At 44.8% G+C, this 20851-nt stretch overlaps 1 protein-coding gene across 2 annotated transcripts in view; it reads left to right on the forward strand.

Annotated features, from left to right (window-relative positions):
• CSMD1 (CUB and Sushi multiple domains 1) overlaps nt 1-20851 on the forward strand; it is a 2858343-nt gene that overhangs the window by 2338620 nt on the left and 498872 nt on the right. For both annotated transcript variants that reach the window (XM_077290057.1, XM_077290056.1), the window contains exon 33: nt 2625-2720. In XM_077290057.1, the coding sequence (XP_077146172.1) occupies nt 2625-2720 (96 nt within the window). The remainder of the gene's footprint in view (nt 1-2624; nt 2721-20851) is intronic.

Raw genomic sequence — 20851 nt, forward strand, 5'->3', positions numbered from 1 at the left:
CACTTCATGCTTCCATCTGCCGACAAGCTTTTTCGAGATGTAAATTTAATTCTCTAGCAGGACTTTGCACCTGTCCACACTGTCAAAAGTACCAATGCCTGGTTTAAAAACAACAGTATCACTGTGCTTGATTGGCCAGCAAACTCGCCTGACCTTTAACCCATACAGAATCTATGGGGTATTGTTAAGAGGAAGATGAGAAATACCAAACCCAACAATACAGGTGAGCTGAAGGCAGCTATACAGCAACCTGGGCTCCCATAACAAATCAGCAGTGTCACAGACTGATCGCCTCTATGCCACACCCAATTGATACAGTAATTGATGCAATAGTATCCCGACCAAGAATTGAATGCATTTACTGAACATGCATTTCAGTAGGCCAACATTTCCAATGTTAAAATCATTTTTCAAGCTGGTGTTATAAATAGTGATGATCGAATACATTTGGCACTATTCGTTACTCGCACGAACAGTACATTACTCAGGCTATTCATTACTTGGCGAGTAATTATACATTCACGTCAATATATTCGAGTGACCTGCCAGGCATGTTTGGTGCTCTATTTGCAGCCAAAGAACATGCTGCACTGGCTTGCCAATCAAAGTGATGCCGGCGCCATCTTTTGTGTGGCATTACTGTGATTGGCTGGCATTCCAGCATCATAGGGGATATTTAAAGGCTGATAGCGCCATCTTGCACACATTGCAGCCAGAAACAGTGTAGGGAGAGCGTAGTTTGGGCGTAGGCAGAGTGAAAGGAGTTCATTGAGAATGATAGGAGCTTATAGTAAGCGTTATTCTTTCCAAAAAGCTCTTTTAAGTGCTGAAGATTGTCTAGATTAGTTATTTGTTAGTTGGGGATTTAGTAGGGAGAAATTTAATAGGAGAAAGAGTGAAAGGCAGGCACCACGTGGGTGTTCTCATCATTGCAAGTACATGCTGCAGATCTCTGCTATTTTACACTGTGTTATATAGTAGCTAGTATTAGGAACAGACTGTGGGATTAGGGTGAAATAGGGAGGGTTTCATCCACTACCAAAATATAAAAATCAGCTATTTGTAGAGGGAAATAATATTAGGTAGTAACAGCATATACAAAAACATTTTTTTGGGAGCTACATAATATACTACATAATATAGGGCCCTTACTAAACTCAGGTTTCATGGCACCTGCTGGCATTCTACAAATTGTAAGCGAGGGTCGCATAATGACATGGCGGTGCACACAGTGGTGGTAGCTGGCAAAGCTCAAAAATGTAAATGGGCATATTTGAAATGGCATTGTAAAAGGATGGAGAATATGTATTCCACTATCTTGCTAACTATTTGGGATGATCCTCCCAAATGTAGAACTGAGAGCACTCACAAATGTTAAAGGAAAAACTAAAGTCAAAATGCTCAGTGTGAATATATGCTAAAGTGGTAGTATAATTTTGTTTTAATTTTTTTTTGTTTTTGCCTTATATGCACATAATTATGAAGGAAAATAATATTTCTTAGCATTTTTTTCTTTTAAAAAAAATTTTGGTCTGGTTTGATAGGTTTTTTCAAAAATCCATAAATCCGGCGCAAGAGTCTGACAACATTATTCCCAAATACCACATGTGAGTCAGAAAGGCATGCAGGCATCTTATCCATGCTGTTCCTATTTAGTTTTAGCTGGTTCCCATCCATTTCACCTTATTTCTCAGGCCCACAGACCTGTTTGTTGGGTCCAGCAGAAAAATATTCGGCTTTCTCATTGACTTGAATTGGATTAGTTATTTGGTATAAATTCACGGATAATAGAATTGATTTGGAACAAATTTCCCGAATCCAAATATTTCACTATTCGATCATCACTAGTTATAAAGTATTCTAATATACTAAGGTAATGACTTTTGGGTTTTCATTGGCTGTAAGCCATAATCATCAACATTATAAAAAAAAACAACACTTTAAATAGATCACTCTGTTTGTAATGACTCTATATAATATATGAGTTTCACTTTTTATATTGAAGAACTGAAATAAATTAACTTTTTATGTTATTCTAATTAGATAGATAGATAGATAGATAGATAGATAGATAGATAGATAGATAGATAGATAGATAGATAGATAGACATATATACAGTGATGGCTGAAAGTGTTGGCATCCTTGAAATTGAACATGAAGTATTTCTCTCAGAAAATTATTGCAATTACACATGTTTTGTTATATACATGTTTATTTCCTTTGTGTGCATTAGAAAAAAAAACAGAAAAAAGTGCAATTTGGACATAATTTCACACAAAAACTCCAAAATGGGCCAGACAAAATTGTTGGTAAATTTCTCTTTCTAAAAATATGGGTAAACAACTTTGCTTCAATCATGTTAAAAAGGGTGGTGAGGCATTATTATTGCTATAAATGTATAAATACTAATAGGCTTATGTGACTTGAAAGCTACAAATCAAACTGTTTTCTCTGGTACACATTTGTTGAAAGAGATATTCATAAAATTCAGTTTAATATTCTTGAAAACAATTTGTTAGTTTGCCAAGAAATTAGCATAACATGTATTTTTATTATTTTTAAGTAAAACGTATTCACATGAACCATAATCAATATCTTAATATAATAATTTGCTGTTTTTCAGGAGAGACAATGCCATTAGCTGCTTCTAATCACATCCTTCTGAGATTTAGCACAACGAATGGTGCACCTGCCAAGGGATTTCATTTTGTTTACCAAGGTAACCGAACATTTCTCCTATAATATTCTGAACAGTTTGATACTCAACAGTATAATATATAAGAATATGTTTTAGTAGCATTGACAAAGCCTTTATTGCCTAGATTTCAGCATAGCCAATGTTTGTGTTATAGATTTAACCCCTAAGTGACCAAGCCAATTTTAACCTTAATGACCAAGCCAAATTTTACTATTCTGTCCAGTGTCACTTCATGAGGTAATAGATTTAACTCTGGAATGCTTCAACGGATGCCACTGATTCAGAGATTATGGTTTCGTGACATATTGTAACACTTCATGATTTCTTTGAATGGAAATCTGGTGAAAATTGTGAAAATTTAATATTTTTTAAACTTTTAATTCTTATGCCCTTAAGAAGAGATATGACACACTAAATGATGAATAAATAACATTTTCCCACATGTCTACTTTACATCAGTACAATTTTGGAAAGATAACTTATATGGTTAGGAAGCTATAAAAGTTAAAAAGGTGACCAGCGATTTCTCACTTTTCCAACAAAATTTACAAAACCTTTTTTTTGGGACAACATCACATTTGAAGTGATTTTGAGGGATCTTTATGACAGAAAATACCCCAAAGTGACATCATTCCAAAAACTGCACACTTCAAGGTGCTCAAAACAACTTTCCATAAGTTTATTAGCCCTTCAGATGCTCCACAGAAACTGAAACAATGTGGAAGGAAAAAAATGAACATATAATTTTTTTCACAAAAAATGTACTATAGACACAAACTTTTTTATTTTCACTGGCATAATAGGAGAAAATGGACCACAAAATTTGTTGTTTAATTTCTCCTGAATACGCTAATACCTTATTTGTGGGGGAAATATACCGTTTGGGCACAAAGCAGGGCTCGGAAGGGCAGCAGCGCAATTTGATTTTTCGATGTAAAATTTGCTGGAATAATTAGCGGATGCCATGTCGCGTTCGGAGAGACCCATATGTGCCTAAAAAGTGAAAACCTGCCACAAGTGACCCCATTTTGGAAACCTCACCCCTCAAGGATTTTATCCAGGGTTATAGTGAACATTTTAAATGCACAGATATGACACAGAATTTGATAACATTGAATCGTCATATTTAATATGTCATCATTAGTGTTGAGCGCAAGTGCTCTCTACTCCAGTTGGCATCAGGTGCTCGGATATGCATAGAATATTATGGGTGCCTGCCCCACATGTTTTACAGCTGTTAGACACCCCAAAACAACCATGAGGTGATCCGAGAAACTCCATGTATACCCTAGCACCCTACAAACTCGAACACTTGCATTCAAAACTAGCCCAACATATCATAATTTTTATTTTTTACTTTAAAAAAAACAATTCTAACCCCAGCCCTAACCTACCACTAATGCTAACCCCAACTCTAATCCTAACAAACCCCTAACATAGCCACAACCCCAACCTTAACTCCAACTCAAACTCTTCCCTACCCTAAGCCAAACTTGAAAAAATGGAAAAAATAAAATAAAAAGTATTTTATCATTGTGATCTAACTAAGGGCGTGACAATCGGGATCTAATTTACTATTTTTTATTTTGATCACTGTGATATGGTCTATCACACTGATCAAAAGGAACCAAAAGGAAAAATGTTCTATTGTTGCCGGGAACAGGCTGGCAGATCTTGGTGGACGCACTGCGCATGCGCTTGCCACTGTTTTCCAGAAAGATGATGCCGGGTGAGGGACTGATCAGGAGGTACCGGGGGTTCTCTGGGGGCATAATTTCTCTGTATTCTGACATGTATATCATGTCAGAGGAGAGATAAATCATTGAAACAGCTGGCATACTTTTTTGTGATCAGACACCGGAAAATCCACCCCTGATCATGATCTCCGGGGTCTCAGCTATCCCTGGTAGCCGAGACCTTAGAGATTTTCCAACTCTGAGGGGCGCTACAGCCTTATTCACAATCACCATTTTAAAGCAGTCAAGAGGGAATAAATGGCCTTAGCGGCCACCATTTTATTGCATATCAGTACTTTCTAAGGGATTAGAGCTGAAAAATCGCATTGAGCAAAAATAACAGTATCACATGCTGCAAGAACATGTATTCTCCCCAGTGATTTTATTTGTTCTTCTTGGCTTTCTCAAGCATTGAATGGATATTCTACAATATAATCTTCTGATCTTCAACTTAAATTAGATTTCTCAGAAGGGTGTATTGGTTAGAGTACCGAGGCCTCCACCGATGTGATGAAAGAGCTAAATAAGTGCATTGCCACCTCTCTTTTACTGTGATATTATGGAGAGCATTTTTTCTGGGTTAGATGATTTGGACATGAAGATTCTGTGCTCCAACACATTGGATTTTCAATTAATGCTAGCTGCAACCATCTTTCTTTTCTTATATAAAGCAAACCAAGTCACAACACTACACAGTATAAATCCTAAGATATTTACCATTCCTAATTGTCAGTGTATTAGGCCTACAGCCTAATACATTGACAGTCTTCCACTGGTTAGGGGCAATTGTGAGAGCTTATTTAAAAAGCTCTACCAGATCATTTTGCATGAAGATGTCTAAACAGCCACAGACATAAGATATCTGCTTGTGTTGTTTGTTTGGCCCTATTTAGCAAATGACTTCCTAAATATCACATTTTTTAGAATAATCTAGTGTACCAGCACAACTGATTAGAAAGAACATCATCAACTTTTAGCTTTACTCTACGTTTTTAGTTTTTAGTTTTTTACATAAATATTGGATTAACTGTGTTAGAATTGCGGCAATTTTTAAAACCCCTCTACTTTCACAGCCACAAATGTAATTTGATGATTAATTATACTTTAGCAGCTTCAAAGTCCATGTGGGCTGTTAATTCATTTCAAGTCATCATTGATATTAAATAGATTGTCTGGAATAGATATTTGGAAAACACCCATTGAGTCAAAATCATCACTACACCTATAGATAAATTCCCAGAAGGATGTAATTTCCAAAACTGGGTCACTTGATGGGTAATTCTGCTGTTCTGAACTTATGGGTTCTGTATATGGGGTCCACAAACTATTCTAGTAAAATCTGTGTTCCAGGAGTCAAATAGCACTCCTTCCCTTGTGAGTTTCGCCATGTAGTGCTGTACAGGCACAGATGGGGTATTACGACTTTCAGCAGAAATTGTGTAACAAATGGTAATGCCATTTCTACCAATTTCCCCATAAGAAAATGTAAAATCTGAGGCTAAAACAAAATTTTTGTGGTAATAATGTAATTATTTTTTCCTTCACCACCCAGTGTTATAAGGTTCTGTGACACACGTGTGTTGCCAATATGATCACTGCACCCTCATTGAGGAGTGTAGTTTGTAAAATGACGTCACCTTTGAGGTGATCCTGCTGTTTTGGCACTTCAGTGGCATTATGACATGGCAACCGCAAACCATAACAGCAAAATCTCCACTATAATATGGCGCTCCTTTCCTTCTGAGCTTTGTACTGTGCCGCAAAAGTAGTTTTTGACCACATACCAGGTATTGGTGTACACAGGAGAAATTAATCAACAAGTTTTACCACTAGTTTTCCCTTTTTACTCTTGTGAAAGTGAAAAAATTGGTGCTAAAGCAACACTATTGTGGGAAACATTTTATTTTCATAATTTTATAACTGAAATTTGTAAAATTCTATGAAGCACCTGCGGGTTCAAGGTGCTCAACACACCTCTAAATAAATTGCTTAATAGATGAAGTTTCCAAAATGTGGTCACTAGGGTTGAGCGACTTTCATTTTTTTAAGATCGAGTCGGGTTTTGTGAAACCCGACTTAGTCCAGAGTCGAGTCGAGTGAAGTCGGCCGATTATAGCTAAAAGTCGGGGATCGACCGAAACACGAAACCCAATGCAAGTCAATGGGGAAGCATAGCCGGCAGTGAGTGGAGGCCAGGAAAACACCTACAGTGCCCATTTTAATGCCAAAAACATCCATTCTTGTTTTCTGAAGCTTGTCAATCTAAATTAACTTTATAATAATAGTTGGGCACTGGAAATTGGGGGTGATTTGGCAAAAGTTGTGGGGGGTAGGGCTGGTTCAAGGTTTTAGTGGGCACAGGAAACATGGACTACGTCACGGCGGTGGAGCAGTGAGAGGTAAGTATGTCAAGTTTGCAAGTGCTGTGATCCTAAGCAAGCAGGGGGGCCCACTCGTTGGCATTGGCACTGGCACAGGGCCCCTCAAAGTACAGCGGTGTGTTTGCACGGCGGGGTCGCCTCCCACCAGCAGCGACACTTTTGCGTACTCTGAGGGGCCATGTGCCAGTGACGTCGCCAACGAGTATGCCCCCCCACCTGATGAAGGAACCTGCACTTTCATCTGCACCTTCCTCTTTGTCCCTGTGTAAGGTGGTATAACATGCGGGAAGGGGAACCTGACTTTCAGCAGGGTCAGATTCTGGCTGTGTAGAGTGCAAGGGGAATGTAGTGGTCTAGGTCAATGTACCAGCAGACTCATGTAGCAGTGGCTGGGCAGTGGGCAGGATGAGGAGGAAACAGATATAGGGCCAAAGAATAAAGTAGGCTAAATGCAGTTCAAAATTGGTAACAGGACAAAACAGGCGGCATTGCTTTGTTGAGTGGAGTAGCAAACCCAGGAGCAGCAGACACTGTTTTAAGGGCCCAAACACACTAATAGGCCAAATGCAGTTTAATATCTGATACTATAGGCCGAAAGCCAGAAAGTTGAAGCACAGCTTTATTCAGTTGAGGGCAACACCAGGGAGGGGCAGACACCGTTAGTAGGCGGTAACCAAAGTTGAAGGCCAAATGCAGTTTAATATCGGATACTATAGGCCGAAAGCCAGAAGGTTGAAGCACAGCTTTATTCAGTTGAGGGCAACACCAGGGAGGGGCAGACACCGTTAGTAGGCCCTAACCACCAATTTTTAAAAACACAGCACTTAATGAGAGCCAGAAGGTTGAAGCTCAGCTTTATTCAGTTGAGGGCAACACCAGGGAGGGGCAGACACCGTTAGTAGGCCCTAACCACCATTTTGTTTTTTAAAAAACACTTAATGAGAGCCAGAAGGTTGAAGCTCAGCTGTATTCAGTTGAGGACAACACCAGGGAGGGGCAGACACCGTTAGTAGGCCGTAACCAAAGTTGAAGGCCAAATGCAGTTTAATATCTGATACTATAGGCCGAAAGCCAGAAGGTTGAAGCACAGCTTTATTCAGTTGAGGGCAACACCAGGGAGGGGCAGACACCGTTAGTAGGCCCTAACCACCAATTTTTAAAAACACAGCACTTCATGAGAGCCAGAAGGTTGAAGCTCAGCTTTATTCAGTTGAGGGCAACACCAGGGAGGGGCAGACACCGTTAGTAGGCCCTAACCACCATTTTGTTTTTTAAAAAACACTTAATGAGAGCCAGAAGGTTGAAGCTCAGCTGTATTCAGTTGAGGACAACACCAGGGAGGGGCAGACACCGTTAGTAGGCCGTAACCAAAGTTGAAGGCCAAATGCAGTTTAATATCTGATATTATAGGCCGAAAGCCACAAGGTTGAAGCACAGCTTTATTCAGTTGAGGGCAACACCAGGGAGGGGCAGACACCGTTAGTAGGCCGTAACCAAAGTTGAAGGCCAAATGCAGTTTAATATCTGATACTATAGGCCGAAAGCCAGAAGGTTGAAGCACAGCTTTATTCAGTTGAGGGCAACACCAGGGAGGGGCAGACACCGTTAGTAGGCCCTAACCACCAATTTTTAAAAACACAGCACTTAATGAGAGCCAGAAGGTTGAAGCTCAGCTTTATTCAGTTGAGGGCAACACCAGGGAGGGGCAGACACCGTTAGTAGGCCGTAACCAAAGTTGAAGGCCAAATGCAGTTTAATATCTGATACTATAGGCCGAAAGCCAGAAGGTTGAAGCACAGCTTTATTCAGTTGAGGGCAACACCAGGGAGGGGCAGACACCGTTAGTAGGCCGTAACCAAAGTTGAAGGCCAAATGCAGTTTAATATCTGATACTATAGGCCGAAAGCCAGAAGGTTGAAGCACAGCTTTATTCAGTTGAGGGCAACACCAGGGAGGGGCAGACACCGTTAGTAGGCCGTAACCAAAGTTGAAGGCCAAATGCAGTTTAATATCTGATACTATAGGCCGAAAGCCACAAGGTTGAAGCACAGCTTTATTCAGTTGAGGGCAACACCAGGGAGGGGCAGACACCGTTAGTAGGCCGTAACCAAAGTTGAAGGCCAAATGCAGTTTAATATCTGATACTATAGGCCGAAAGCCAGAAGGTTGAAGCACAGCTTTATTCAGTTGAGGGCAACACCAGGGAGGGGCAGACACCGTTAGTAGGCCGTAACCAAAGTTGAAGGCCAAATGCAGTTTAATATCTGATACTATAGGCCGAAAGCCAGAAGGTTGAAGCACAGCTTTATTCAGTTGAGGGCAACACCAGGGAGGGGCAGACACCGTTAGTAGGCCGTAACCAAAGTTGAAGGCCAAATGCAGTTTAATATCTGATACTATAGGCCGAAAGCCAGAAGGTTGAAGCACAGCTTTATTCAGTTGAGGGCAACACCAGGGAGGGGCAGACACCGTTAGTAGGCCCTAACCACCAATTTTTAAAAACACAGCACTTAATGAGAGCCAGAAGGTTGAAGCTCAGCTTTATTCAGTTGAGGGCAACACCAGGGAGGGGCAGACACCGTTAGTAGGCCGTAACCAAAGTTGAAGGCCAAATGCAGTTTAATATCTGATACTATAGGCCGAAAGCCAGAAGGTTGAAGCACAGCTTTATTCAGTTGAGGGCAACACCAGGGAGGGGCAGACACCGTTAGTAGGCCGTAACCAAAGTTGAAGGCCAAATGCAGTTTAATATCTGATACTATAGGCCGAAAGCCAGAAGGTTGAAGCACAGCTTTATTCAGTTGAGGGCAACACCAGGGAGGGGCAGACACCGTTAGTAGGCCGTAACCAAAGTTGAAGGCCAAATGCAGTTTAATATCTGATACTATAGGCCGAAAGCCAGAAGGTTGAAGCACAGCTTTATTCAGTTGAGGGCAACACCAGGGAGGGGCAGACACCGTTAGTAGGCCCTAACCACCAATTTTTAAAAACACAGCACTTAATGAGAGCCAGAAGGTTGAAGCTCAGCTTTATTCAGTTGAGGGCAACACCAGGGAGGGGCAGACACCGTTAGTAGGCCCTAACCACCATTTTGTTTTTTAAAAAACACTTAATGAGAGCCAGAAGGTTGAAGCTCAGCTGTATTCAGTTGAGGACACACCAGGGAGGGGCAGACACCATTAGTAGGCCGTAACCAAAGTTGAAGGCCAAATGCAGTTTAATATCTGATACTATAGGCCGAAAGCCAGAAGGTTGAAGCACAGCTTTATTCAGTTGAGGGCAACACCAGGGAGGGGCAGACACCGTTAGTAGGCCCTAACCACCAATTTTTAAAAACACAGCACTTAATGAGAGCCAGAAGGTTGAAGCTCAGCTTTATTCAGTTGAGGGCAACACCAGGGAGGGGCAGACACCGTTAGTAGGCCGTAACCAAAGTTGAAGGCCAAATGCAGTTTAATATCTGATACTATAGGCCGAAAGCCAGAAGGTTGAAGCACAGCTTTATTCAGTTGAGGGCAACACCAGGGAGGGGCAGACACCGTTAGTAGGCCGTAACCAAAGTTGAAGGCCAAATGCAGTTTAATATCTGATATTATAGGCCGAAAGCCAGAAGGTTGAAGCACAGCTTTATTCAGTTGAGGGCAACACCAGGGATGGGCAGACACCGTTAGTAGGCCCTAACCACCAATTTTTAAAAACACAGCACTTAATGAGAGCCAGAAGGTTGAAGCTCAGCTTTATTCAGTTGAGGGCAACACAAGGGAGGGGCAGACACCGTTAGTAGGCCCTAACCACCATTTTGTTTTTTAAAAAACACTTAATGAGAGCCAGAAGGTTGAAGCTCAGCTGTATTTAGTTGAGGACAACACCAGGGAGGGGCAGACACCGTTAGTAGGCCGTAACCAAAGTTGAAGGCCAAATGCAGTTTAATATCTGATACTATAGGCCGAAAGCCAGAAGGTTGAAGCACAGCTTTATTCAGTTGAGGGCAACACCAGGGAGGGGCAGACACCGTTAGTAGGCCCTAACCACCAATTTTTAAAAACACAGCACTTAATGAGAGCCAGAAGGTTGAAGCTCAGCTTTATTCAGTTGAGGGCAACACCAGGGAGGGGCAGACACCGTTAGTAGGCCCTAACCACCAATTTTTAAAAACACAGCACTTAATGAGAGCCAGAAGGTTGAAGCTCAGCTTTATTCAGTTGAGGGCAACACCAGGGAGGGGCAGACACCGTTAGTAGGCCGTAACCAAAGTTGAAGGCCAAATGCAGTTTAATATCTGATACTATAGGCCGAAAGCCACAAGGTTGAAGCACAGCTTTATTCAGTTGAGGGCAACACCAGGGAGGGGCAGACACCATTAGTAGGCCCTAGCCACCATTTTGTTTTTTAAAAAACACTTCATGAGAGCCAGAAGGTTGAAGCTCAGCTGTATTCAGTTGAGGACAACACCAGGGAGGGGCAGATACCGTTAGTAGGCCGTAACCAAAGTTGAAGGCCAAATGCAGTTTAATATCTGATACTATAGGCCGAAAGCCAGAAGGTTGAAGCACAGCTTTATTCAGTTGAGGGCAACACCAGGGAGGGGCAGACACCGTTAGTAGGCCCTAACCACAAATTTTTAAAAACACAGCACTTAATGAGAGCCAGAAGGTTGAAGCTCAGCTTTATTCAGTTGAGGGCAACACCAGGGAGGGGCAGACACCGTTAGTAGGCTGTAACCAAAGTTGAAGGCCAAATGCAGTTTAATATCTGATACTATAGGCCGAAAGCCACAAGGTTGAAGCACAGCTTTATTCAGTTGAGGGCAACACCAGGGAGGGGCAGACACCGTTAGTAGGCCCTAACCACCAATTTTTAAAAACACAGCACTTAATGAGAGCCAGCAGGTTGAAGCTCAGCTTTATTCAGTTGAGGGCAACACCAGGGAGGGGCAGACACCGTTAGTAGGCCGTAACCAATGTTGAAGGCCAAATGCAGTTTAATATCTGATACTATAGGCCGAAAGCCACAAGGTTGAAGCACAGCTTTATTCAGTTGAGGGCAACACCAGGGAGGGGCAGACACCGTTAGTAGGCCCTAACCACCAATTTTTAAAAACACAGCACTTAATGAGAGCCAGAAGGTTGAAGCTCCGCTTTATTCAGTTGAGGGCAACACCAGGGTTGGGCAGACACCGTTAGTAGGCCGTAACCAAAGTTGAAGGCCAAATGCAGTTTAATATCTGATACTATAGGCCGAAAGCCACAAGGTTGAAGCACAGCTTTATTCAGTTGCAGCTTCTTTGCAATAATATAAAGAAGACGCGACAGGACAACACTCGGTGGATGCCATATCTGTGTTTTCAATGGAAAAAAACCTTTCAGTTAACTACTTGCAGGAGAAAGTTTTTGTAGCTGGTGGCCAATTTTGGTACTGTACCAGTTTTTGGTTGCATGTGTTTTTGTTTTTAATGTTAAAATGTATGCATTTGATATCTCTCCAGTATTTTCTTTATTATAAGCAAAATACTTATTTTTATATTTTCTGATGTTTTATACCGGAGTGTTCCTCGGGACACGCTTATAAACTTGATAATTGGTTCCAGGGGTACACGGGCAGCAGTGGTCTGGTCAGTGGAGGCCTAGTGGAAGGAGGGACCGCAGACAGGCTTCGAAGGCCTAACATAATATAATGGGCTGGCTGTAGGCACTTTATAATTGGTTCCAGGGGTACATGGGCAGCAGTGGTCTGGTCAGTGGAGGCCTAGTGGAAGGAGGGACCGCAGACAGGCTTCGAAGGCCTAACATAATAAAATGGGCTGGCTGTAGGCACTGTAAAATAGGTTCCAGGGGTACACGGGCAGCAGTGGTCTGGTCAGTGGAGGCCTAGTGGAAGGAGGGACCGCAGACAGGCTTCGAAGGCCTAACATAATAAAATGGGCTGGCTGTAGGCACTGTAAAATAGGTTCCAGGGGTACACGGGCAGCAGTGGTCTGGTCAGTGGAGGCCTAGTGGAAGGAGGGACCGCAGACAGGCTTCGGAGGCCTAACACAATAAAATGGGCTGGCTGTAGGCACTTTAAAATAGGTTCCAGGGGTACACGGGCAGCAGTGGTCTGGTCAGTGGAGGCCTAGTGGAAGGAGGGACCGCAGACAGGCTTCGAAGGCCTAACATAATAAAATGGGCTGGCTGTAGGCACTGTAAAATAGGTTCCAGGGGTACACAGGCAGCAGTGGTGTGGTCAGTGGAGGCCTAGTGGAAGGAGGGACCGCAGACAGGCTTCGAAGGCCTAACATAATAAAATGGGCTGGCTGTAGGCACTGTAAAATAGGTTCCAGGGGTACACGGGCAGCAGTGGTCTGGTCAGTGGAGGCCTAGTGGAAGGAGGGACCGCAGACAGGCTTCGAAGGCCTAACATAATAAAATGGGCTGGCTGTAGGCACTGTAAAATAGGTTCCAGGGGTACACGGGCAGCAGTGGTCTGGTCAGTGGAGGCCTAGTGGAAGGAGGGACCACAGACAGGCTTCGAAGGCCTAACATAATAAAATGGGCTGGCTGTAGGCACTGTAAAATAGGTTCCAGGGGTACACGGGCAGCAGTGGTCTGGTCAGTGGAGGCCTAGTGGAAGGAGGGACCGCAGACAGGCTTCGGAGGCCTAACACAATAAAATGGGCTGGCTGTAGGCACTTTAAAATAGGTTCCAGGGGTACACGGGCAGCAGTGGTCTGGTCAGTGGAGGCCTAGTGGAAGGAAGGACCGCAGACAGGCTTCGGAGGCCTAACACAATAAAATGGGCTGGCTGTAGGCACTTTAAAATAGGTTCCAGGGGTACACGGGCAGCAGTGGTCTGGTCAGTGGAGGCCTAGTGGAAGGAAGGACCGCAGACAGGCTTCGAAGGCCTAACATAATAAAATGGGCTGGCTGTAGGCACTGTAAAATAGGTTCCAGGGGTACACGGGCAGCAGTGGTGTGGTCAGTGGAGGCCTAGTGGAAGGAGGGACCGCAGACAGGCTTCGAAGGCCTAACATAATAAAATGGGCTGGCTGTAGGCACTGTAAAATAGTTTCCAGGGGTACACGGGCAGCAGTGGTCTGGTCAGTGGAGGCCTAGTGGAAGGAGGGACCGCAGACAGGCTTCGAAGGCCTAACATAATAAAATGGGCTGGCTGTAGGCACTGTAAAATAGGTTCCAGGGGTACACGGGCAGCAGTGGTCTGGTCAGTGGAGGCCTAGTGGAAGGAGGGACCGCAGACAGGCTTCGAAGGCCTAACATAATAAAATGGGCTGGCTGTAGGCACTGTAAAATAGGTTCCAGGGGTACACGGGCAGCAGTGGTGTGGTCAGTGGAGGCCTAGTGGAAGGAGGGACCGCAGACAGGCTTCGGAGGCCTAACACAATAAAATGGGCTGGCTGTAGGCACTTTAAAATAGGTTCCAGGGGTACACGGGCAGCAATGGTCTGGTCAGTGGAGGCCTAGTGGAAGGAAGGACCGCAGACAGGCTTCGAAGGCCTAACATAATAAAATGGGCTGGCTGTAGGCACTTTATAATTGGTTCCAGGGGTACACGGGCAGCAGTGGTCTGGTCAGTGGAGGCCTAGTGGAAGGAGGGACCGCAGACAGGCTTTGAAGGCCTAACATAATAAAATGGGCTGGCTGAAGGCACTTTATAATTGGTTCCAGGGGTACACGGGCAGCAGTGGTCTGGTCAGTGGAGGCCTAGTGGAAGGAGGGACCGCAGACAGGCTTCGAAGGCCTAACATAATAAAATGGGCTGGCTGTAGGCACTGTAAAATAGGTTCCAGGGGTACACGGGCAGCAGTGGTCTGGTCAGTGAAGGCCTAGTGGAAGGAAGGACCGCAGACAGGCTTCGAAGGCCTAACATAATAAAATGGGCTGGCTGTAGGCACTTTATAATTGGTTCCAGGGGTACACGGGCAGCAGTGGTCTGGTCAGTGGAGGCCTAGTGGAAGGAGGGACCGCAGACAGGCTTTGAAGGCCTAACATAATAAAATGGGCTGGCTATAGGCACTTTATAATTGGTTCTAGGGGTACACGGGCAGCAGTGGTCTGGTCAGTGGAGGCCTAGTGGAAGGAGGGACCGCAGACAGGCTTCGAAGGCCTAACATAATAAAATGGGCTGGCTGTAGGCACTGTAAAATAGGTTCCAGGGGTACACGGGCAGCAGTGGTCTGGTCAGTGGAGGCCTAGTGGAAGGAAGGACCGCAGACAGGCTTCGAAGGCCTAACATAATAAAATGGGCTGGCTGTAGGCACTGTAAAATAGGTTCCAGGGGTACACGGGCAGCAGTGGTGTGGTCAACGGAGGCCGATTGTAATGAGTGTCTGCCAGTTAGTAGTCAAAAAACAACAAATAAATGTGAATGTCTCGCATTAAAACAAAGACACTAAAGGGTGCAATCATTAGGTTCAGGGGTGGGATCCTCTGCGTTGTTTCAGACCTACTAATTTAGCGCAAAGTATTTACTGTGGTAAATAGAGGACACTGCCCCTGACTATGTTATGTACCATCATACATGTCAACACAATGGTATTGTCAGTGGCAGGTATGGAAGGATGTCAGCGCATAGACTAAACATTGGTGGAAGTGTGAGAGATAACTGTGGAAGTGGTAGAGCAATGTTTGACCTGGGGGTGGGTGAACTCTCTTGTGGCCGGCGGTACAGGCCCAGGGCCCCTCATGTTACAACAGTGTGTCTGACGTTGGGTGCGCACCACCACCGCCAGAGACACTTTATTGTACTATGAGGGACCCAGTACCAATGCCGTCGACCAAAAGCGAGCACACCCACCTCTTCAGGCAAACAGCTGTCTCACGGGTGCTTGCGCCAAGTCGCGATACCACGGCCCCGTGTGGGGAGTTTGGCCATTTAGGGAGGTGTAAACATGTCATATGCCGGACAATCAGCTGCAGAAAATTAGACATTAGAAAAGTAATTCACAGTAGTCCGCAGGCAAGAGCTTTTCATAGGAAAGCTAGGTGTCGGCCGGGCAAGGTGGGGCAAAAGATTTTGAAATCCAGTTGTGGTTCATTTTAATGAATGTTAGATCGTCAACATTTTGGGTAGCCAGACGAGTCCTTTTTTCGGTTAATATTGAACCTGCAGCACTGAATACTCTTTCTGATAGGATACTTGCTGCCGGGCAAGCAAGCTCCTGCAATGCATATTCTGCCAATTCTGGCCAGGTGTCTAATTTTGAGGCCCAGTAATCAAATGGGAATGACGGTTGAGGGAGAACATCGATAAGGGATGAAAAATAGTTAGTAACCATACTGGACAAATGTTGTCTCCTGTCACTTTCAATTGATGCAGCAGTACCTGTCCTGTCTGCGGTCATAGCAAAATCACTCCACAACCTGGTCAGAAAACCCCTTTGTCCAACGCCACTTCTGATGTGTGCACCCCTAACACTACTAATCTGCTGCCCCCTGGAGCTCGTGTGATAACGATCACGTGCGCTGTGTGCTGGGAATGCCTGAAGCAAACGGTCAACAAGAGTTGATTGTTTGGTTGCTAATATTAGTTCCAAGTTCTCATGTGGCATAATATTTTGCAATTTGCCTTTATAGCGTGGATCAAGGAGGCAGGCCAACCAGTAATCGTCATCGTTCATCATTTTCGTTATGCGTGTGTCCCTTTTTAGGATACGTAAGGCATAATCCGCCATGTGGGCCAAAGTTCCAGTTGTCAAATCTCCGGTTGTGATTGGTTGAGGGGCAGTTTCAGGCAAATCTACGTCACTTGTGTCCCTCAAAAAACCAGAACCCGGCCTTGCCACGCAATCAATTTCCAGTGCCCCCGGGAAAGCTTCCGCATTAAAAATATACTCATCCCCATCATCCTCCTCGTCCTCCACCTCCTCTTCGCCCGCTACCTCGTCCTGTACACTGCCCTGACCAGACAATGGCTGACTGTCATCAAGGCTTTCCTCTTCCTCTGGTGCAGACGCCTGCTCCTTTATGTGCGTCAAACTTTGCATCAGCAGACGCATTAGGGGGATGCTCATGCTTATTACGGCGTTGTCTGCACTAACCAGCCGTGTGCATTCCTCAAAACACTGAAGGACTTGACACATGTCTTGTATCTTGGACCACTGCACACCAGACAACTCCATGTCTGCCATCCTACTGCCTGCCCGTGTATGTGTATCCTCCCACAAAAACATAACAGCCCGCCTCTGTTGGCACAGTCTCTGAAGCATGTGCAGTGTTGAGTTCCACCTTGTTGCAACGTCTATGATTAGGCGATGCTGGGGAAGGTTCAAAGACCGCTGATAGGTCTGCATACGGCTGGAGTGTACAGGCAAACGTCGGATATGTGAGCAAAGTCCACGTACTTTGAGGAGCAGGTCGGAGAACCCAGGATAAGTTTTCAATAAGCACTGCACCACCAGGTTTAAGGTGTGAGCCAGGCAAGGAATGTGTTTCAGTTGGGAAAGGGAGATGGCAGCCATGAAATTCCTTCCGTTATCACTCACTACCTTGCCTGCCTCAAGATCTACTGTGCCCAGCCACGACTGCGTTTCTTGTTGCAAGAACTCGGACAGAACTTCCACGGTGTGTCTGTTGTCGCCCAAACACTTCATAGCCAATACAGCCTGCTGACGCTTGGCAGTAGCTGGCCCATAATGGGACAACTGGTGTGCAACAGTGTCATCTGCCGATGGAGTGGTTGGCCGACTGTGGTCTGTGGAAGAGCTGTAGCTTCTGCAGGAGGACGAGGAGGAGGAGGAGGAGGTGGTGCGAACGCCTACAGCCAACTGTTTCCTAGACCGTGGGCTAGGCACAACTGTCCCGAAATTGATGTCCCCTGAGGACCCTGCATCCACCACATTCACCCAGTGTGCCGTGATGGACACATAACGTCCCTGGCCATGCCTACTGGTCCATGCATCTGTAGTCAGGTGCACCTTTGTACTCACAGATTGCCTGAGTGCATGGACGATGCGCTGTTTAACATGCTGGTGCAGGGCCGGGATGGCTTTTCTGGAAAAAAAGTGTCGACTGGGTAGCTCGTATCGTGGTTCAGCGTACTCCATCAGGGCTTTGAAAGCTTCGCTTTCAACTAACCGGTAGGGCATCATCTCTAACGATATTAGTCTAGCTATGTGGGCGTTAAAACCCTGTGTACGCGGATGCGAGGATAAGTACTTCCTTTTTCTAACCAGAGTCTCATGTAGTGTGAGCTGAACTGGAGAGATGGAGATTGTGGAACTTGCGGGTGTGCCGGTGGACATGGCAGACTGCGAGACGGTTGGAGATGGTATTGTTTCCGCCGGTGACCTAGATGCAATATTTCCTCCTACAAAACTGGTGATTCCCTGACCCTGAGTGCTTTTGGCTGGGAAAGAAACCTGCACAGATACTGCCGGTGGTGCGGAAAATGGTGGCCTTACAGTGACGGAAGGGATGTTGTGTTGCTGACTAGCTTCATTGGCCGAGGGTGCTACAACCTTAAGGGACGTTTTTATAGTTAGTCCAGGCTTGAAAATGCATGGTGGTTAAGTGTCTATGCATGCAACTAGTATTGAGACATTTCAGATTCTGACCTCTGCTTAAGCTAGTTGAACATTTTTGACAGATGAATTTGCGCTGATCAATTGGATGTTGTTTAAAAAAATGCCAGACTGCACTCTTCCTAGCATCGGATCCCTTTTCAGGGATTGCAGACTGAGCTTTAACCGGATGGCCACGCTGTCCTCCAACAGGTTTTGGCTTTGACACGCGTTTTGGGCCAGATACGGGCCCGGCAGATGGAACCTGTTGCGATGTTGATGCCTGCTGTGGCCCCTCCTCCACCTCCGCTTCTGAACTACTGCCGCCTGCACCCTGTTCCCCCAATGGCTGCCAATCGGGGTCAATAACTGGGTCATCTATTAACTCCTCTTCGAGCTCGTGTGCAACTTCGTCTGTGTCACTGTGTCGGTCGGTGGTATAGCGTTCGTGGCGGGGCAACATAGTCTCATCAGGGTCTGATTGTGGATCAGTACCCTGAGAGGGCAATGTGGTGGTCTGAGTCAAAGGAGCAGCATAGTACTCTGGCTGTGGCTGTGCATCAGTGCACTCCATGTCAGAATCAACTTGTAATGGGCATGGCCTGTTAAGTGTTTCACTTTGTAAGCCAGGGACGGTATGTGTAAAGAGCTCCATGGAGTAACCCGTTGTGTCGCCTGCTGCATCCTTTTCTCTTGTTGTAGTTTTTGCTGAAGAGGACAAGGAAGCGACTTGTCCCTGACCGTGGACATCCACAAGCGACGCGCTGCTTTTACATTTACCAGTTTCAGAAGAGGAGGCAAAAGAGCTAGAGGCTGAGTCTGCAATGTAAGCCAAAACTTGCTGTTGCTGCTCCGCCTTTAAAAGCGGTTTTCCTACTCCCAGAAAAGAGAGCGTTCGAGGCCTTGTGTAGCCAGACGACGAAACTGGCTCCACAGCTCCAGACTTACGTGGAATATTTTTATCCCCACGACCACCTGATGCTCCACTACCACTACCATCATTACCAGCTGACAATGAACGCCCACGGCCACGACCTCTTGCACCAGACTTCCTCATTGTTTTAAAAACTTAACCAAAGTAACTTTATTTGTTGCTGTCAAACAACTTACACGGTAAGCTATAACTTCAGTATGATTTCAATATCCCTTAACAGGTTGGTGAGACCACAAGGAAAATCAGGCACAATGTTACACACTCTGTTTTCTGTGGCACAAAATCACAGAGATGCCACACACGCAGGACTGTCACTCAAGCACAAATGTCAATATTAATCTCCCACCTATTTTTTTTTTTTTTTCCTCAGGGAGACTTTAGAAACCAAATAAGATAAATTGTTTTTTTCAGGGACAATTTAGAAACCAAATAATAATAAAAAAAAAAAAGCTTTCTATGGCCCAGTGCCCACTGAGTGAGAGATGGCACACACAGGAGTCAGGATAAGGAGTGGCACACAAGCCCTGAGGACAGTATTAATCTCCCACTGATGGATGTAGTGTTTTTTTTTTTCAGGTAGATTTTAGAACCCAAATCAAGCAAAAAAATAAATAGGCTTTCTATGGCCCACAGAGTGAGAGATGGCGCTCACAGGAGTCAGGATCAGGAGTGGCACACAAGCCCTGAGGACAGTATTAATCTCCCACTGATGGATGTAGTGTTTTTTTTTCAGGTAGATTTTAGAACCCAAATCAAGCAAAAAAATAAATAGGCATTCTATGGCCCACTGAGTGAGAGATGGCGCTCACAGGAGTCAGGATCAGGAGTGGCACACAAGCCCTGAGGACAGTATTAATCTCCCACTGATGGATGTAGTGTTTTTTTTTTCAGGTAGATTTTAGAACCCAAATCAAGCAAAAAAATAAATAGGCTTTCTATGGCCCACTGAGTGAGAGATGGCGCTCACAGGAGTCAGGATCAGGAGTGGCACACAAGCCCTGAGGACAATATTAATCTCCCACTGATGGATGTAGTGTTTTTTTTTCAGGTAGATTTTAGAACCCAAATCAAGCAAAAAAATAAATAGGCTTTCTATGGCCCACTGAGTGAGAGATGCCGCTCACAGGAGTCAGGATCAGGAGTGGCACACAAACCCTGAGGACAATATTAATCTCCCACTGATGGATGTAGTGTTTTTTTTCAGGTAGATTTTAGAACCCAAATCAAGCAAAAAATAAATAGGCTTTCTATGGCCCACAGAGTGAGAGATGGCGCTCACAGGAGTCAGGATCAGGAGTGGCACACAAGCCCTGAGGACAGTATTAATCTCCCACTGATGGATGTAGTGATTTTTTTTTTCAGTTAGATTTTAGAACCCAAATCAAGCAAAAAAATAAATAGGCTTTCTATGGCCCACTGAGTGAGAGATGGCGCTCACAGGAGTCAGGATCAGGAGTGGCACACAAGCCCTGAGGACAATATTAATCTCCCACTGATGGATGTAGTGTTTTTTTTTCAGGTAGATTTTAGAACCCAAATCAAGCAAAAAAATAAATAGGCTTTCTATGGCCCACTGAGTGAGAGATGGCGCTCACAGGAGTCAGGAT

Source organism: Ranitomeya variabilis, chromosome 2, assembly GCF_051348905.1.
Source record: "Ranitomeya variabilis isolate aRanVar5 chromosome 2, aRanVar5.hap1, whole genome shotgun sequence".
Classification (NCBI taxonomy): domain Eukaryota; kingdom Metazoa; phylum Chordata; class Amphibia; order Anura; family Dendrobatidae; genus Ranitomeya; species Ranitomeya variabilis.